Source organism: Jaculus jaculus, chromosome 6, assembly GCF_020740685.1.
Source record: "Jaculus jaculus isolate mJacJac1 chromosome 6, mJacJac1.mat.Y.cur, whole genome shotgun sequence".
Classification (NCBI taxonomy): Eukaryota; Metazoa; Chordata; class Mammalia; order Rodentia; family Dipodidae; genus Jaculus; species Jaculus jaculus.
In genome coordinates this window covers 141,911,507-141,932,423 of record NC_059107.1, presented here as the reverse complement: position 1 = coordinate 141,932,423, position 20,917 = coordinate 141,911,507, and the positions used below count along the sequence as shown (strand labels likewise).

At 41.2% G+C, this 20,917-nt stretch overlaps 1 protein-coding gene across 3 annotated transcripts in view; it reads right to left on the bottom strand.

Annotated features, from left to right (window-relative positions):
• The window catches only part of Apaf1 (apoptotic peptidase activating factor 1), a 128,378-nt gene that overhangs the window by 18,047 nt on the left and 89,414 nt on the right, over positions 1-20,917 (bottom strand). The window contains exons 18-22 of one of the 3 annotated variants that reach the window (XM_004650202.2): positions 20,490-20,618; positions 17,387-17,512; positions 14,917-15,036; positions 10,166-10,282; positions 5,837-5,962 (exon numbers count right to left, since the gene is read on the bottom strand). In XM_004650202.2, the coding sequence (XP_004650259.1) occupies positions 5,837-5,962; positions 10,166-10,282; positions 14,917-15,036; positions 17,387-17,512; positions 20,490-20,618 (618 nt within the window). The remainder of the gene's footprint in view (positions 1-5,836; positions 5,963-10,165; positions 10,283-14,916; positions 15,037-17,386; positions 17,513-20,489; positions 20,619-20,917) is intronic. The other 2 variants (XM_045152055.1, XM_004650204.2) reach the window with 2 other exon arrangements.

Here is a 20,917-nt window from a genome sequence, read left to right as displayed (position 1 = left end):
ACCCTATTTCTGAAGACTCCACATGCTTGGGTTGCAGGTAACTGAGAAATCAAGCTGGAGCTGAGCTGAAAACTTCCTCCCCGTGGACCAGTTGACAGAAAGCAGGAAAAGCTATGCTGCATGCAGCCCGTTGGGAGAGAGAAGTCTTTATCAATGGTGTTGAAAAGCAGTGGACCCTGCAAGCATTAAGTCATCCAGGCCAAATGTGCTAGCTGGTACAATAGTGGCATGTCTGTTATAGGGAAACCAACTGCTCTCTACTTTGACTGGAGCCCACTCCACATGAGGGAATACATGCCTGGTACTGAAAACTTAACCAAAGTCTATGACTGAGAAGATCCCTAGGGGAGTAATGCCTGCTGCTGTCTGGCTAAATGCATATAGTATGCCCACCAAACAGTCCTGTAAGCACTTTTTAAAAATGTTTATACCAGCCGGGCATGGTGGCACATGCCTTTAATCCCAGCACTCAGGAGGCAGAGGCAGGAGGATCACCGTGAGTTTGAGGCCACCCTGAGACTTCATAGTGAATTCCAGGTCAGCCTAGGCTAGAGTGAGACCCTACCTCAAAAAAAAAAGTTTATACCAAGATAGAAAGATGGCTTAGTGTTTAAAGCACAGACCTACAAAGCCTAAGGTCCCAGGTTTGATTCTTTAGGTCCCACATAAGCCAGATGCACATGGTGGTGCATGTGTCTGGAGTTCATTTGCAGTGGCTGGAGGCTCTGGCACACCCATATTCGTTTGTTCGTTCTTTCCTTCCTTCCTTCCTTCCTTCCTTCCTTCCTTCCTTCCTTCCTCCCTCCCTCCCTCCCTCCCTCCCTCCCTCCCTCCCTCCCTCCCTCTCTCCCCCCCATCTCTAATAAATAAAAATAAAATCTTTTTAAAAAATGTTTATACCCATATATTAATGCTACTCTCAGTTCTGGTTAGAGAAGCTTCTCTTTTCAGATGGCAGTGATTACCTGGATGACTCAAAAGTCACCACAGTGTATCTGGGTGTGGTGGCACACACCTTTAATCCCAGCACTCAGGAGGCAGAGGTAGAAGGATCATTGTGAATTCAAGGCCACTCTGAGACTACAGAGTGAATTCCAGGTCAGCCTGAGCTAGAGAGAGATCCTACCTCGAAAACCCAAAAATGAAAAAGTCACCATAGTTTGAGTTTAAGGTCAGCCTGAGACTACATAGTGAATTCTAGGTCAGCCTAGGCTAGAGTGAGACCCTACCTCCCCAAAAAAAGGAAGAAGAAAAAGAGAGAGAGAGAGAGAGAGAGAGAGAGAGAGAGAAGGAAGGAAAGAAAGAGAGGGGGGAGGAAGGGAGGGAGGGAGGGAGGGAGGGAGGGAGGGAGGGAGGGAGGGAGGGAGGGAGGGAGGAAGGAAGGAAGGAAGGAAGGAAGGAAGGAAGGAAGGAAGGAAGGAAGGAAGGAAGGAAGGAAGGAAGGAAGGAAGGAAGGAAGGAAGGGAAAAAAGAAACAAAGTTAGAGACAGCAGCACATACCTGTAATCCCAGCATTTGAGAGGTGGAAAAGGAGGACCATCTCAAGGCCAGGCTTAGCTACATTGTGAGTTCAAGCCAGCCTTGGCTTTACATGAGACCCAGTGCAAAAGATTTAAAAATGAAAATGTAAAAAGTATTCTCAACAGAACAGAAAAGTAAAGATGAAATACAACTCATATTTCTAAAAATAATTCCTATTCTAAAAGTATTTCCAAAATTATTTCTCCCTCTGGCTGAGAATATCTCCAAACAGGTCATAAAACTGTATGCATTTAAGTTCATACAGTGTGTCTCAACAGAGTTCATCAGATGTGATTTAATCCCCCCCATCACAACAGTGTCTGGAAAGGAGGAAACGTGACTGCCACACTGAGGTTCACAGTGAACAAGGAGCAGCATGCGAGTCTATAATAAAAGTTTCTGTACTGAAGCCAAATTTCTTTCTAGTCCTATGTCTTCACAGGACTCAGACAGCATAGCATGAACTTATCTTCAAAACAGTTTTTAATAGTATAGCTAATTAAATGTTGCAACCATAAGAAACATAAACTAAACGAAAAGAGAGGTCGGAGCTGTAACACGGTGGTAGAACACTTACCTAGTACTTACAGGCCCTGGGTACTATCTCCAGCACAGAAGGAAAGAAGGAAAGCAGAAGGGGAAGGCAGAAAGAGGGAATGGAGGCAAGTAAACAGGCATTCAAGAAGGGGGGGAGAAAAAAGAAAAGAGAGGGAAGGGGAAGGGGAAGGAGAAGGGGAAGGGGAGGGGAGGGAAGGGGAAAAAAGAGAAGAGACCCTACTAAAAGATGGTAAAGTTGGGCTGGAGAGATAGCTTAGTGGTTAAGGCACTTGCCTACAAAGCCAAAGGACCCAGGTTCAATTCCCCAGGATCCATGTAAGCCAGATGCACAAGGTGGCACAAGTGTCTGGACTTCATTTGTAGTGGCTGGAAGCCCTGGCACACCTGTTGTCTATCTATCTCTCCCATTCTCTCTCAAATAAATAAAAATTTAAAATATATATATATATATATATATATATATATATTTTTTTGGTTTTTCAAGATAGGGTCTCACTTTAGCCCAGACTGACCTGGAATTCACTATGGAGTCTCAGGGTAGCCTCGAACTCACAGCAATCCTCCTACCTCTGCCTCCCAAGTGCTGGGATTAAAGGCGTGCACCACCACACCCGGCTAAAATATTTCTTTTAAATATGGTAGAAATGGACCATATTTCAGTCCTCAACACCTAGAGAGAAGGAGAGGAAAAGGAGGGAGAAAGGAGGAAAGAAAAAGAATGAATGGGAAAGAAGGTAACAACAAAAAGTTGAAAACTGGAAAACCAGAGAAATGTAACATACTTAGCAGAACCAAGAAGGCAGAATCCTGAAAGCCTTAGAGAAAGCCAAATGTAACACAATAGAGACTCCGCATTTCCCAGATGTTCAGAAGTTGGAGGCACTCAGTGTCTCCTCAGGTGGCAGTGAGGGTGGGGCTACGAGCAGTGGTAGAGGAATTCTGAGAAGGTAGCAGCAGGGCAAGGCACATGCTGAGATCTAGCACCTAGTCCATTGTCTTCCCCTCCTCATGCTGGTAGCCCAGCAGCTAGGTTCATCTGCCAGGCAGGAAACGAGAAGTCTCTGTTCTAGGACCATGAGTACAAGACAAACACCTATGATCCTGACAATGGTTCTCCCTTCAGAAAATGTCCCAGTCAATACAGAGCTTCAAGCAACTTTTCCTACCCATCTCCACATAGCTAGCTAACAATTACTACACAGCTCAAGGGATCTTTGAAGCACAAGGTCAAAACAACCGAACAGAACATTTAAAAAATCTTGAAGGTGGAAAATGTGTGTGTAAATTATACACATTTAAATTTAAACTATGCATTTATATAACATTTACAATTTATATATATGTGTGTATATATGCATATACCTTATCAGAGGAATTTTTTAAATGGTTTATTCATTTGAGAGAGAGAGATACAGAGAGAGACAGAATGGGTGTGCCAGGGCCTTTAGCCACTGCAAACAAATTCTAGATGCATGCACCACCTGTGAATCTAACTAAGCCATCTCTCCAGTCCAGGAATTTATTTCTTAAGATGGATATGATGACACACACCTCAAATCATAGCATTCAATAAGCTGAGACAGGGATAGAGAGATGGCTTAGCAGTTAAAGCACCTGCCTGCAAAGCCTAAGGACACCGGTTCGATTCCCCAGTACCCACATAAACCAGATGCACATGTCTCTGGCTAGAAACCCTGGCATGCCCATTTCCCCTTCTCCCCTTTTCCCTCTCTCCTCTCCCTCTCTGCCTCCCCTCTCAAATAACTAAAAATTTTTTTTTTAAAGTTGAGCCAGAGAATCAGGAGTTCAAAGCCAACCTGGGCTACATAACAAGTATGAAGTAAGCTCAGGCTATGTAGTAAGATACTATCTCAAAAAAAAAAAAAAAAGGAATAAAGGAATAGAATTAAGAATGGACTCTCAGACAGTAAAAATGTAACAACAATAACCGAGCATGGTGACGCATGCCTTTAATCCCAGCACTTAGGAGACAGAAGTAAGAGGATCCCTGTGAGTTAGAGACCACCCTGAGACTACATAGTGAGTTCCAGGTCAGCCTGGGCTAGAGTGAGACCCTATCTCAAAAAAAAAAAAAAAAAATTTAATGTAACAAAAATGAAAATTTCAACAAAAAAGTTGCAAAATGAAAAGTGGAAGCACAGTATAAAAATCTAAAATGTAGTGGGGTAAAAACTAACACTGGGAGGTAGAAGGAGGCGGCTCATGGAGGAGTTTAAAGTTCTCTAAGGTACAAAGTAAGTTCAAGACCAGCCTCAAGAGATTTTATCACAAAAAAAAATTTTTTTTCCAGTTCAGAAGCCACACATAAATAATGGATTTTACACAAAGAGTAAGCAGACTAGACTAGAAAAAGGGGAGAGACATAATTCAAATAAAACTCCTTTAAGTCAATTGCATCTGAGGCCCTGGCCAAGCTTGTTCCTGAGGAACCCAGACTCCAGACGGACTGGATGTGAGTGGTGGTCTGCCCGGTCCCAAGCCCTGTGGGGAAGCCTGGGCTCCAGCAGGATGGGAAAGAGGGAGGGACCCTGGTGCTTGGGAGAGCTGGGCTGGCTGAGGGAGGAGGCTGGGAGGATATTTCTCTACACGTTGTGACTATTCCTAACAAAATTTATGGATGTATCCCCTCCCCCAAAAAAGTCTCTCAATCTAAGCCTGTAACTACTAAATACACAAAACATGGGGGGAAAATAAACACCTATCAGTAGACCACCCTCAGGTGGGAAAATCAACATGACCAGCATGCCAGATAGAGGCATGAAGGTGAGTACAGAAAGAAAAGGTCTAAAATACTGACAATGTACCAGTGGTATTTCTGAAAAATGGAAAATGGAGGCAGGTCTATTTTGCATGGTAAGCCTTCTAATATTTAAGTATGGACAGCAGAATTTCAATAAAATCATGTGAGTTTAAAAAGAATACAGAGTGCATGCCTTTAATCCCAGCACTATGGAGGCCGAAGTACAAGGATCACTGTGAGTTTGAGACCAGCCTCAGACTACATAGTGAATTCCAGGTCAGCCTGGGCTGAAGCAAGACCCTACCTCAATAAAACAAAAAAATAAAAATAAAAGGAATGTAGAATGAGGTTGAAGCCCTTCATATCCATAATCATTATGGTAAATTATTCTTTTTTCATCATAGGTCATCCTTGTAATAAATTTCTGAAAAGGAAAGAAAAAAATATATATGTAACAGCCAGGTGTGGTGGCACATGCCTTTATTCCCAGCACTCAGGTGGCAGAGACAAGAAAAAATATCACAAGTTCAAAGCCATCTTAGTCTACACAGTGAATTTCAGGCTAACCAGGAGTATGTAGCAAAACTGTCTCTAAAATTAAACAAATAAATAGATAAAACACACACACACACACACATATATTTAAACCAAATTAAAAACAATACAATAAAGTTGGACTTATTAAAGAAAATAAAGAGCAAAGTGTGGCAAAGATATATTTTTACATACCAATGCCAAGACAGGCAGGAGAATTCAAATGAATTCTTAATTTAAAATAAACAACTCCTAAGCCCAAACGCCTGCCATGCAACAGCCACAGAAGTAAATGAAACATGAGTGGATTTCATTTAAGCTCGTGTGTATGATACAAATGCACACCTAAAGTAGTACATTTATGTAGCCACGTTCTGGTCACAACCAAAGTGTTCTTTTGCTGCAGAAGTGTTTTCCTCCTTCTCCCCAACAATACATGTGATAGTTCATTCACCATCTCACCTGAATTACAGAATCATCAGAACTTGAAATGAGAGTCTTCCCATCAGGTGTGAACTGGACGTGCCGTACAGCTTTCCTATGCCTGATTCTGGATTGGAAGACTCTGTTGTTCAGAAGTTCTAACACCTTCAAAGTAGAAAGCCATAGAAAATTAATACAAAAGACTGAATAATACCTAGGCATTATATTTCACGAGTATTAGACTAAAATGGAACTGTAGAAGAATACAAAATGTTCATGTTATAATGCCTTTGACTTAACTGAAAGCACACAAAGGAATAGTACACCTATATGCAAATATTACATGCCAAGCATACCTGTCCCCCCAGCAAGCATTCACTGGAAAGGGAAGATGCTAGCTGGAGCCACCGGTCCTTCTGAGTGCTCAACTATCAAATAAATGGCAGTCTAGGCTCAGCCTCCAAAATGAGAATGACATGATGTATAAGCAAGAAGAAAAGAAAAAATTGTGAATGTGACAAGGTAAGCTCTTCATAAACAACACAGATATGAGGAAAGGCTCAGGAAGAAAAAAAGAGATGGGTGAAGGAAAGGACAGAAGGGTGAAAAACCTAACAAGACGACAGATTAATATGCTAAATGCAGAAATTAAGAAAGCCGCAACAGCAGAGCGTGGTGGCGCATGCCTTTAATCCCAGTACTCAGGAGGTAACAGTAGAAGTGCCATGAGTTTGATGCCACCCTGAGATTACATAGTGAATTCCAGGTCAGCCTGGGCTAGAGAAAAACCCTACCTTGAAAAACCACTGGGAAAAAAAAAAAATTCCTGGCATGGTGATGCACACCTTTAATCCCAGCACTTGGGAGGCAGAGGTAGGAAGATCGCCATGAGTTTGAGGCTACCCTGAGCTACATAGTGAATTCCAGGTCAGCCTGGGCCACAGTGAGTCCCTACCTTGAAACCCCCCCCCAAAAAAAAGAAGAAGAAGAAAAGAGGAAGGGAAGAAGGAAGAAGTAACACACTCAAAAAATAACTGCACCAAATGCTTTCAAGTAATTCATAACACAAAAAAATAATAATAATTAAAAGGGGGCTGGAGAGATGGCTTAGCGGTTAAGTGCTTGCCTATGAAGCCTAAGGACCCTGATTCGAGGCTCAATTCCCTAGGACCCATGTAAGCCAGATGCACAAGGTGGCGCGTGAATCTGGAGTTCATTTGCAGTGGCTGGAGGCCCTGGCATGCCCATTCTCTCTCTCTCTCTCTCAAATAAAAATAAATAAATAAATAAATAAGCAAGGTTGGAGAGAAGGCATAGCGGTTAAGGGGCTATTCCTGTGAAGACTAAGGACTCAGGTTTGATTCCCCAGGACCCACGTAAGTCAGATGCACAAGGTGGTGCAAGCATGTAGAGTTCACCTGCAGTGGGTAGAGTCCCTGGTGCACCCACTCTTCTTGTCTATCCTCTCTCTCTCTCTCTCTCTCTCTCTCTCTCTCTCTCTCTCTCTCTGTGTGTGTGTGTGTGTGTGTGCGTGTGTGTGTGTGTGCTTGCAAATAAATAAATATTTTTTAAAATGGTGGGATTGGAGCCTTCTCACATGAGCAGAACAATCATTCCTCCTGTGGGGGAAGACAGGATAGCATAAAGGCTGAGAAAAAGGGCTCAGAGACCTGAATTTGAATGCCAGCTCTGCTACTTAAGAAATCTGTAGAAGCTGCAAGCTTAGACATCTGTAAAACAAAAGAAGAATATCCAATACCTGAGATATTACAAGAATCTAACAAGAGCTTCTAGCATAATAAATGTAGCTGCTAGGATGAACCATTGGAAATTGCCATTTTAAAAGTTAAAATTCAATTTAAAATGTTTGGATTTTGATATTCATTATACCTCCATATTATTTGATTACTCTGAGAAAGTTAAGGTTATAGACAAAGTATTGTGAAGTTCTGTTTTGTTTAAACTGAAGGCTGATTCAAGGTTCTAAGATCCATAGGTTGTTACAGGAAGATCACAGTGCCAGGAGTAAGATACTTTTCCAGTGAGTTGTCGGCTAGGGAGGTCCCTGAAGCCACCAAAACAATACAGTCCTTTGCCAGTACTCTTGGTTGCCCACCTTAACTAGATAGTAAGACCCTACTTCTGAAGATATCACATGCTTCAGTTGTAGGACACTGAGAAATCCAGTTGGAACTGAGGTGGCAGCCTCCTCACTGCTGGCTAGCTGTCATCGTTCTGGCAAGTGCTACACATGATGCCTCGGGAGAAAAGTTACCAACAGTTTTAACCAGCAGTGGACTCTGCTAGATACATAACTGACCAGCCAGGCAAGATGTACCCCCGGGTGTAATAATAGCATACGTGTTATAGGGGCAACCAATTGCTCTCTTGGATTGAAGACCCACTCTTCGGAAGGGATTTCATTGTTGGTACTTAGATAGTCAGAGCTACTACTGTTCTGTCCAGCCATTTCCCTCTGCACACTGAAGCTTACGCTTACACAGTGTTGCTGCTCTCACTTTCCCTCAAAGAAGCAGTGACTATTAAAAACACTCAAAACTCATCAAAGTGCTGAGAAGAGACAACAGGTACATGCGACATCCAATGAAGCATCTCTATCACACTGCTCAAGCTCTGGGAACATTATGGAAGACAGGCAGAAAGAATGTAAGAGCCAGAGGATGGGGAGGAGTGCTTTGGAATGCTGTGTTCCTAGCATGAGGTACCTCATAGTAGCTGTCATTACTTGTACTATACTGGACCCATCAATATGTCATCAAGGATGGTGAAAGAGGGGAAAAAGACATAAAAATACTAGAGGGACTTAGTTAGAGGGAGAAGGAGATCCACTGTGGAAGGGGTCTGGGGGAGGACAGAAAAGAGTGCAATGGGAGGGGTTTATAATCAAAATATTATATATATATTTAAAGCCTGTCAATAAAAAGGTTTTTTAATGAATATGATTAGCTGGGCATGGTGGCCACATGCCTTGAGTTCCAGAACTCAGGAGACTGAGGTAGGAGGACTGCCATAAATTTGAGGCCAGCCTGGAACTACAGAATGAGTTCTAGGTTAGCCTGGGCTACAGTGAGACCCTGCCTCAAAACCACCAAAAGGAAAAAAGGAAGAGGAGGAGGAGGAAAAGGAAGAATTATTACTTGGTGCTAAGTTACCAACAAAGTAAAAGGAAAAGGGGAACCAAGAACCTTTTCAGAATAATTAACAATGCACAACACTTTGAGATTGAAAGGGAAGACAAGCTGACCTGTGAGTATAAAGGAATCCCTGTTCACCCAACCACCAGTAGGTACTTTCTCAGAACAGCGTTCTCCTTAACAACTGATGAAGGTTTCACAATGACAAAACACAATTAAGTCTGCACTGTGAACACATTCCACAGTGGCCTTGGGCAATAGATGATAGCACTGACCTCACTTCCTTCTTCTCTGTGCATAAGCATTCAGTCTCCTCTCTTAGGGTAACATGGAGAATATCTGTGCAATTCTTCATGAAAATTAATCCATAGTAAAATAAATGTGGCTAGTGCCACAATAAATAAATTACATAATAACTCCCAAAGGCTTAGGTGAGAAAAAAAAATAAGAACCATTGTTCTCTGAAAATGGTGTAGCTAGATAAAATATGCTTTTGTAATGAATTTCATATGTGATAAAAGTGACAATATTTTTATCCAAAATAATTTTATTATTTCTTTTGTCTTAGAACCTGATTCTTTGTACTTATTTGATTTTGGGTGGGTCAGAGTGTTGGGTGGTGAATGGTTTTACTCCTAAAACCGAAGGTAGGAAAGCAAGAGTGGTGGAAGAGGCAAGCACAGATGGCCCTGTGCTGACATTCTCAACAAATTGGAAATAACACCCACGTGGCTGAGTTTCTAAGAAGCAGAAAATGCTTTTTATAGCTAGCTAAAACTCTGAAAGTGTTTTATATACATAGAAAATAGCAAAACAGGCAGGTGTGGTGGCACACACCTTTAATCCCAGCACTTCAGAGGCAGAGGTAGGAGGATCGCCGTGAATTTGAAGCCATCCTAAGACTACCTAGTGAATTCCAGCTCAGCCTGGACTAGAGTGAGACCCTACCTTGGAAGAAAAAAAAAGAAAGAAAGAAAAAGAAAATAGTCAAACAACTTGGTAGAGCAGGAGGAACACAAAAGGCATGTGAAACAGTAGGGAAGGGAAAGTGAGACTCAGAAACAATCAGCCAAACAAGATGGCATGCAGTCTAATGAACAGTGACCAGCAGATCACAAGACGTGTTTAGCATGTCGATACACAATGCAGGTGATGCGGTTTTAACATTAAAGAAGTAAATCTGAACACAAATCTGAAGACAAGAACTGCATACCTGAAGGGCTCCATCTTCATCTCCAAATCCAGCATACTGAAGTTGTGGACTTAAGCAACAGCAACTAACTTGAGCTTCAGTCAGATACTCAATCCGACCTGTTTTTCCAGTAATAAGCTGATGAAAAAATAAGGCACAAGCAGGTAATTGGTAATTATGGGCTGGAGAGATGGCTTAGTGGTTAAGTGCTTGCCTGTGAAGCCTAAGGACCCCAGTTCGAGGCTTGGTTCTCCAGGACCCACGTTAGCCAGATACATAAGGGGGCGCCCATGTCTGGAGTTCATTTGCAGTGGCTGGAAGCCCTGGCGCGTCCATTCATATCCTCTCTCTCTCTCTCTCTGCCTCTTTCTCTCTCTGATACTCTCAAATAAATAAATAAAACTGAAAAAAAATTGGTAATTACTCTTTTCTGTTCTTTAGAACAAAAACTTCAGTTGAAAAAAATAAAATTAAAGACAGAAAATAAGGTGGGCGTAGTGGTGCACGCTTTTAATCCCAACACTCGGAAGACAGAAGTAAAACTATTGCCAAGAGTTCAAGGCCACCCTAAGACTACATAGTGAATTCCAGGTCAGCTTGGGCCAGAGTGAAAAAGAAAAAGACAGAAAATAACCAACAAGAGTTCCCAGAGGAACAACAAAGGCCTGCCCCATACTTCATAGCTGTATTTAGTACTTTACTCTTTCATTTGATTTCACTTCTGTGGCTCAAATACTTTTTCACAAAATAAAGCAGGTCTGAAAAGCAGCTGCTGTGCCCACCACTTGCGATACATCTGTATGATTTGCAGTCTCACAGCTAGCTCCACATCCTGTTTCTATTTCTTCACAAAGTCCATTTTTAATAGGGTTATTACTGTTAAAATTCACTTTTCTGAAATTTTTCAAAGCAGCTGAAATAGGAATGAGACAGACCTTATATAAAATGATAAATCTAGGGCTGGAGAGATGGCTTAGCAGTTAAGGCACTTGCCTATGAAGCCTAGGAACACATGTTCAAATCTCCAGGTCCCACATAGCCAAACGTACAGTGATGCAAGTGTGCAATGTCGCACATGCACACAAGGGGACACATGCATCTGGAGTTCGTTCACAGTGGCTGAAAGGCCCCAGTGTGCCCATTCTCCCTCTCTCTCAGAAATAGAAAAGAATTTTAAAAATAAAAAGAATTAAAAATTATTATAAATCTAAATTAAAAATGAGTTGTGATATTCTCTAAATGACTCACAAAGCTGGGTAAATTTTATTTTCTTCTTTTGGGAGTGTGGGTAACATTAAGAAGGACCTCTTGGTTGTATTTTGTTTGACTACACTTACAATACTTAAACTAAAATTATCCAGTTTCATAATCTATACCCAATACTAATAATTTTTGAAATTCAACAAAAAGATGCTTTATTACCAAATAAAGACATGTGATCTGAGAAATATTTCTCAGGCTTAAATCAGTTACAAGAGGACTGGAAAGATGGCTCAGTGGTTAAGGCCTTGCCTACAAAGCCTGACAGCCCAGGGTTTGATTCCGTAGTACCTATGTAAAGCCAAATGCACAAAGGACTGTATGTATGTGGACTTTGCAATAGCTAGAGGCTCTGGCATGCCCAATCACCCTGTCTGTGTCTCTTCTATCTCTCTCTGCTTGCAAATAAATTTTAAAAAATTAAAATCAATTATAAGCTAATTCTTTCTCATTCAGTGTCATGACTATAAAACCTGAGTTATTTCTCAACATGGCCTGAGCACTGACATGTGTTTCAGGTACAGTGGCTAGAGGCTAGAGAGGGTTAATCAGTCATAGGGAGTTTTTCTTCTACACCATTTTTATCTGGCAAGCTCTATCTACCAGATATTTAAAAATCAAGGACAAACTTGCCAGGCATGGTAGTGCACGCCTTTAATCCCCAGCACTTGGGAGGCAGAGGATTTCCATGAGTTCAAGGCCACCCTGAGACTACATAATGAATTCCAGGGCAGCCTGGGCTACAGTGAGATCTTACCTCAAAAAAAAAAAAACAAAGAAAAAAAAAAGAATAAGCTGAGTATCTTCCTTTCTTAAAAATTAATTTAAAGAGTTTCCCAAGTAGTAATTTAAAATATTGTGTTCACTTTAATGGGACAATGACTTGTCAGCTAAACTATCTTCTAAAACTCTCCCACAACCTATGATGTACAATAAAATTATATTTTTATAGTCAGTAATTTTGTATAACACCTACTTATAACAACTGTTCATGAAAGGTTGCAGAAATTTATTAAAGGAAATATAAACAAATATAAGCATGGGGACAATGAACTTGGTAAGAAACTAAAATGAAAATATCCCAAGCAGAAGAACCAGGTTATTTTAAAAAATTAAGAATTTACATTCAATTTCATAACCAAACTCATCCCAAAGATATAAGATAGTAATCAACATACTGAGGATGAAAGTTGGATTTATAAAATATAAAAGCCCACCTCATTTAGGAGATGTCTCACAACTTTATCCTAATAGGACAGTAGCTGAGGACAAGTACCCCATGCCACGGACAACTTATTCCCACGTATGGATCCCCTGAGTTTAGATTCCACCTTAGCCTCGTAACCAACTCACAGACTGTTGAAAATGCAAAGGGCCTTACCAATGAAGAAAGTAACGCACTTTACTCAGCCTCGCAGAACCACTTGGTAACAGTGTGAACTTCCACCAGGTTTCCTGAGTGAAAGTTACTATTCTCCCACTATGCCAAGCCGAGTGCTGCAGCTGCCAAACCAGCAGCGCTCGGCCCGCCTTCTCGCTGGTTGTCTCCAGCTGTTCCCATGAATGTTCTACTTCTTTGCTGCTGCTGTCTGTCCCCTCCTCTCAGCTTTACCTAGCTCTCTCACCTCGTCCTCTCACACATATTCATGCTCTCTGTGTTTCAGTAACCAAGAAAATTAAAATACGGGCTGGAAAGATAGCTTCGTCATTAGAGGTGCTTGTTTGCAAAGCCTCATGGCCCAAGTGTGCTTCCCTAGCACCCAGGTAAAGCCAGGTGCAACGTGCTGCATGCATCTGGAGTTCATTTACAGTAGCAAGAAGCCCTGGTGCGCCCACACTCATTCTCTCTGTCTGCCTCTCTTTGTGTCTCACATAAATAAATAAAACATATTATTAAAAAAGTTAAAATGCAGCAGTGGAGCCAGGTATGGTGGCATACGCCTTTAATCCCAGCACTCAGGAGGCAGAGGTAGGAGGATAGCTGTGGGTTGGAGGCCAGCATGAGACCAGAGTATGTTCCAGGTCAGCCTGCCTCAAAACTTTTTAAATGCAACAGTGGGTTAAGATCTTATTATTTGGGGCTACAGATATGGCTTAATGGTTAAAGTGCTTTGTTAAGCCTATGGGCCCAGTTTCAATTCCCTAATACCCACATAAGCCAGATGCACATGGTGTTGCATGTGTCTGAAGTTCCATTTGCAGTGGCTAGACGCCCTGCCACACCCATTCTCTATCTGCCTCTTTCTTTCTCTGTCTCTCTCAAACAAATAAATTAAATTAAAATACTTTTTAAAAGCTGGGGACTGGAGAGATTGCTTAGTGGTTAAGGTACTTGCCTGAGAAGCCTAAGGACCCAGGTTCGATTCCCTAGGACCCAGGCAAGCCAGATGCACGAGGTGGCACATGTGTCTGGAGTTCGTATGCAATGGCTAGAAGCCCTATAAATCCATTCTCTCTAGATGTGCTTCTCTTTCTCTCAAATAAATAGTAAAATAAAAAAATTTTTAAGCCAGGCGTGATACACACCTTTAAAAAATTATATTATTGGGCTGGAGAGATGGCGTAGCGGTTAAGCGCTTGCCTGTGAAGCCTAAGGACCCCGGTTCGAGGCTCGGTTCCCCAGGTCCCACGTTAGCCAGATGCACAAGGGGGCGCACGCATCTGGAGTTCATTTGCAGAGGCTGGAAGCCCTGGCGCGCCCATTCTCTCTCTCTCCCTCTATCTGCCTTTCTCTCTGTGTCTGTCGCTCTCAAATAAATAAATAAATAAATAAAATTTTAAAAAAATATATTAAAAAAAATTATATTATTAATGCTAAAAACCTTCCTCTAAAAATTAATCGGTACTTCTAAGGTTAGGGATGCTGTTCAGTATTAGTATGTTTGCCTCACATGTGCAAGGCCCTGGTTTTAATCTGTGTACACCCCCCATCAGACACATCCAAATCACTACGGTGAACAAGTTCAAGTTTGTCCTTGCAAGAAAGACCCCAAGCAGATCAAGAAATGTGATCACAGATATCAACATTAAAGAAACAAGGTAAAATGAAGAAGCACTTAATTTAATTCTAACTAGCGGCCTATCTAAATCTCAGCTCAAAGACCATACATTTGTTCAACTAATGCCTTACTGGGCACCTGTTAAAAACTATTGGGGCTGGAAAGATGGCTTAATAGTCAAGGCACCTGCCAGCAAAGCCTAAGGACCCATGTTCAACTCTCCAGATCCAGCGTAAGCCAGACACAAAGGTGAGGGAAGTGTAAGTTTGCACATGACCACTAGATGGTGTGTGCACCTGGAGTTCAATTGCAGTGGCTAAGGCCCTGGAGTGCCAATTCTCCCTCCCTCCCTCCCTCCCTCCCTCTCTCTCTCTCTCTCTCTCTCTCTCTCTAAGAAAAAAAAAATATTTAAAAAAACTACACAATTATGCTTGATCCCAAACACAAACAAGAAAAAATGATGATGAGTTCAACTAAAACAATTTTTCCAATTATTTTCTAAAATATACTCACTTGTAGATGTCTTACGTTATCAACTGCAAGGACCATCACTTCATTTTCTTGAAACGCAACATCTATTTCTTGCTTTAACACTGTAGCATAGTTCTTACATACCTTCTTTGTCTCCCAGACCTGATTAAAAAATAAAGGTGCACGCCTTTAATCCGAGCACTAGGGAGGCAGAGAGAGGTAGGAGGATTGCCGTGAGTTCAAGGCAGCCTGAGACTACATAATGAATTCCAGGTCAACCTGGGCTACAGCGAGACCCTACCTCACAAAACCAAAAATAAATAAATACGCTGAAGTGACTGCATGCTGCTCATCTACCCTGTAAGAAAGGCACATCTAAGTCTTAAAGCAAAGTAACACACTATGACTCACAATGCTTACAATACTAAAAGTGTTTCAACTGTTGGATTATAAAGCAAAAATTCTAAGTTGTAGGCTCTGTGGTCCACATGTCTCTATGAATTCTACCTTTGTATTAAGCTGGGGCATTGGGCAGATAACTTAATCCAGTGGTCTTCACAGTTAAGAACCACCTGCTGGCTCTCAAACTGTTTGATACCCACCTGTGAAATATAGAACTTGTACCAGAATGCAAATCAAGTATGTCACTAAATCTGTAAGACTATGCTTGCTTTTTATCAAAAAAAAAAAAAAAATACAAGAACTTCTTGATGATGGAAGCAGTGAGTTGATTTATCAAGCTTAATGAGATTGGCATACTAAATAACACTGGCTTTTCTGAGCTTCTCTGGTCCTAACATGCATATGCCTGCTTCCTGAGCTACAAAAAAAGTACCACCGTAAGAATTACTAAATCAATATATACGTATCACACTCTGAACAATAGCATTAAATAAATTTTAGTCATAATTTTTGTAAAATACTGTACTGGATACTACCAGCACCAAATAGGGTTCTTGGACTCAAAAGTCACACATAAGTCTAAAATCTGTGAATAAATCTGGGGAGCACTGGAGGGAGGAAGTAACCCAAACCTGTACTTGAAGTCAGAATTTAAAAAGCACCATTAGAAAGTGACAGAATTATACAACACTAAAGCAGACAGACATTCCCTCAGAAGAAGGATGGAAGGACCTTAGAAGCAAAGATGTTAAAAGCAAAGTCAGGGAAGTAAGGCATTCCAAGCAAGAGTAGCCACTGAAGGAAAGAACAGAAGCAGCAGTGAATCTGGTAAAGCGTGAGCAGTCCAGTGTAGGTGGCTGTAGGAAAAAACTGAAATACAATCAATGAGGCCAAAGGGTGAAAAGGGTGAAGAAGCTTAGAAGGAGTCTGAGAAGTGCCTACTTACTTGGATAAATAAGGAACCTAGCTGGATGTGGTGGTGCATGCCTTTAATCCCAGTACTGGGGAGAAGCAGAAGTAGGAGGATTGCCGTGAGTTCGAAGCCACCCCGAGACTTCATAGTGAATTCCAGGTTAGCCTGGACTAGAGTGAGACCCTACCTGGAAAAACCAAAAAAAAAAGGAACCTAATGTTTTTAAGCAAAAGTGATATGACCAGGCATGTAGGTGTAGCTCAAGGGCAGAGCAAACATGAGGCTATAGGTTCAGATTCCAACACCAAAATTAAAAAATAGTAACAGCATGACTTTGTTTTACATAAAGAAAATATCTTGGAAGCACCATGTAGAAAAACAAGAAAGAAAATATGGCAGAGTATGATAACAGAGAAGCAACAGGTAATGATCAAACATGGGCAGTAGAAACAGCAAAGTAGAGATAAATTATGGAAACAATGAAAAGGCAAAAACGAGGAGCTGGAGATATGGCTTAGCAGTTAAGGCGCTTGCCTGTGAACCCTAAGGACCCAGGTTCACTTCCTCAGAACTCACGTAAGCCAGATTCACAAGTGGCACATGCATCTGGAGTTCATTTGCAATGGCTGGAGGCCCTAATATGTAAGTTCTCTCTTTCTTTCGCTCTCTCTCATATTTACACAAAAAAAATTAAGAGAGCCGGGCGTGGTGGCGCACGCCTTTAATCCCAGCACTCGGGAGGCAGAGGTAGGAGGATCGCTGTGAGTTCGAGGCCACCCTGAGACTCCATAGTAAATTCCAGGTCAGCCTGGGCTAGAGTGAGACCCTACCTCGAAAAACCAAAAAAAAAACAAAAAAAAAAATTAAGAGAAAAGGCAGAAACTAAGACAATTACTAAGTAATTCGATGTAAGAATTCAAGGTGGAGGAAAAAAATCAAAGCTTACTCTCAGAAATCAAATGTGTCAATAGGTTGACTCACTGGACTTCCCATAGTAGCTGGCCATGGTAAAATTTAATGAACACGTATGAATTAATGAGATTGTTATAACTCACACAGTAGCACTCTTTCAGGACAAGTATGAATTTGGTGGCCAGTTTTATTTATTCTAATACTGACCACCAGTATTCTTTGTTTCTAGAAGGTTTTGCTTATCATCAGTAAAACGTTTAAAGTGCAAATCTCAGTATTTCTCACCCTTACTGTTTGGTCATCAGAAGATGTCAAAAATGATGATCCGTCAGGAGAAAACATCACACCATGAACCCAACTTAAATGTCCTCGGCAATCAGCCACCTTCACACATGAGTCTATGTTCCACAGCTACAGCATAAACAAAGAATGCAGAAAATCACACTCATGCATATTTAAATATAGTAAGAATGCTGAAAATAGCAGGAATGACCCAGTAATACTGCTTCTGAAACACAGCAGCAAAACACACTATCAAAAAATACAAAATCGGGCTGGAGAGATGGCGTAGCGGTTAAGCGCTTGCCTGTGAAGCCTAAGGACCCCGGTTCGAGGCTCAGTTCCCCAGGTCCCACGTTAACCAGATGCACAAGGGGGCGCACGCGTCTGGAGTTCGTTTGCAGAAGCTGGAAGGCTGGCGCGCCCATTCTCTCTCTCTCCCTCTACCTGTCTTTCTCTCTGTGTCTGTCGCTCTCAAATAAATAAATAAAATTTAAAAAAAAATACAAAATGGCCTATGCAGAAGAGTATTTATTATATGATTACTTTTGATAGCAATAAATGGAAATAATCCAAATGACTGTGTGTGTATAGCTCAGTTGGAGGTGCTCAATATATTAAGCTAGTTCAAGCCACAATACCAAAAATAAAATGCATGCACTAACTGTAGCATGTACACATTTCTCTTGTTATTCATGATTATTACAAACTGTCAATGTCTGCCACCAGCTCGGCTGTATTTGTCCTGGGTTATGCTGTAAATTACTCAAATATATTCCAGTCTAATGAAGTACCATATGTGCCTGCATTCCTCTCATTACACTTTGAATTACAGACCCACTTTATGATTTCAGAATTAGCATGGACAAAACAAGTACTTCATCACATGCCCAATGATTTTCATTCAAGTAAGTTCTATGGTTACAAAAAATAATTACATGAAATTTCCTCTGCCTTATCTCTAGAGTCCCAACTGGGAAATAGAGCACTAAAGGCCAGAAATTCAAGTGGCTCCACAACTGAAAATCCCTCTTAAGCACCTTTCTACTTTTCTTTTCTTATTCTCCCTTTCTCTCCTCCATCATTTCTCTGCAACTCAGAGCTCTATAGCCAAGTCCCTATATTTCAAGAAGAAAGACATTGTTCCTGGAGCTTCCTAAAGCTCTTAGAAGTGACAAGAAAGGGTTAAGACTGAGGGGAAAATTCCAGCCACATCTACTCTATAGGTAATGTTCAAGATCTCCTGGAAGATCTGAATCTTCCAATGCAAGGCTACTGCTCAACAGAATACTAAAAATAGCACTCTACTTCTGCCCACTGGTGGTCTGTCACTCACTGCCTCTGCTTGCCACAGGAAGGTTCTCAGCAGGGATGTCTAGCATTACTTGTACTGCTGTTCTTAAGAATTAGAAGGAACAGGGCTAGAGAGATAGCTTAACAGTTAAGCGCTGGCCTATGAAGCCTAAGGACTCCGGTTCAAGGCTCAGTTCCCCAAGACCCACATTAGCCAGATGCACAAGGGGACACACACATCTGGAGTTCATTTGCAGTGGCTGGAGGCCCTGGCATGCCCATTCTCTCTCTCTCTCTCTCTCTCTCTCTCTTTTTCTCCCCCTCCCTCCCTCCCTCCCTCTTTCCCTCTCTCCCTCCCTTCCTTTTCCTCTCTCTGTCACTCTCAAATAAGTAAAAATAAACAAAAAAAATCTTAAAAAAAAAAAAAAGAATTAGAAGGAACAGGCTGGAGGGATGGCTTAGTGGTTAAGTTGCTTGCCTGCAAAGCCAAATTATCCAGGTTCAATTCCCTAGGACCCATGTAAGCCAGATGCACAAAGTGGCGCATGCATTTGGAGTTTGTCTGCAGTGCCTAGAGGCCCTGGCATACCAATTCTCTCTGCCTCTGTCCTGTCTCTTTCTCTCTCTCAAATTAATTAGTTAATTAACTTAAAAAAGAATTAGGGCTGGGAGGATGGCATAGTGGTTAAGGCATTTGCCTGCAAAGCCAAAGGACACAGGTTCAATTCCACAGGACCCACATTAGCCAGATGCACAAGGGGGCGCATGTGTCTAGAGTTCGTTTGCAGTGGCTGGAGGCCCCAAAGCACCTATTCTCTCACTCTCTCTCTCTCCCTCTTTCTCTGTCAAATAAATAAATTAATTAATTAAAAAAATTTTAATAAGAATTAGGAGTTAACTTTCTCAAATAAATAAAATACTTTTTAAAAATTTTAAAAAGACATGCCTATGACCAAAGAACATTATATACATATGTGAAAGTAGCATAATGAAGCCTGCTATATAAATTAATGCAACTCTCACTTCTGGTTAGAGAAGCTTCTTTTTTAAGATGGCAATGACCATGGGGATGACCCAAAAGGCAACATAGTGCTGAGAAGGGCAGAGGAGTGTCCAGCACTGAAACATCTTACACCCTCCAAGGCTCAGGGTCCATTGCGGAAGAGATGGCAGGAAGAATGTAAGAGCCAAAGGAAGGGTACTACTCCTTACATGCAACTGTCTGAACAGAATTTGGCCTCGATATCCAGGACCTCACAGTGCCTATCAACACTCACACAAGACCCCCATAATAGGAGAAAAAGATGATGACATCAAAATAAAAGAGAGACTAATGGAGAGAGGGAGGGGCTGTGACAGTGAGCAGAAGTTATGAAGTGGGGGAGGGGAGGGGAGGGGAGGGGAGGGAAATACCATGGTTTGCTGTCTGTAAGTATAGAACTTGTCAATACACAGGTTAAAATTTTTAAAAAGACATGCCTATGACCAAAGAACATTATATACATATGTGAAAATAGCATAATGAAAAAGAAATGTCATTATTTCAGTCTATGGAACCAATGTTCATCCCTACTGTTTCCCCAGACCTCAGTTCACCCTAGACATTGAATAAATATGGCATTTCCTGTCATATTATAAAATAAAGACTTCAATCATATGAAAATAATAAAGCTGGTTATATAATTGCTTGTCCCAAAGCTATGAAAATGGAATTTTTCAAGCAAGTCTTCACAGCAGTTCATGGGTTACAGAGCCCATTCTTTGTCATCCTTGTATCTTGAGACCCAGACTCCACTGAATAAATTCAAATACTCACCTCCACGCAGTACTGGGGCAGGGCCACCACTACCAAATGGTTTTGGGGAGAAAAGTCACAATACTGGATGGTACTATGATGGCCTATGTGGATTTCTGCCAAGAGGCCACTGGTATGAATGTCAAAAAGCTGTCAATATAAATAGAGATATCTATGAAGATAAAATATTTTAAGATAGGTTATACCCAAACTGAATCTAAATTTATTTTTAAGAGACTCTCCTCCCACTTCAAATATAAAATGTAAGTTCTGAAACCCTATAATTCTTATAACTGGGATAAGTCATAAATAAGATCAGTATATAGACTTTTCAAGTATTACTCATCTGAAAACTCTCTTCTGTAAAGAAAAATTCATCACAGATGAGTTCAAGCTGGCCTAGAGAGAAATGAAACCGCTGTGAATACATGAATGGACTATTCAAATTA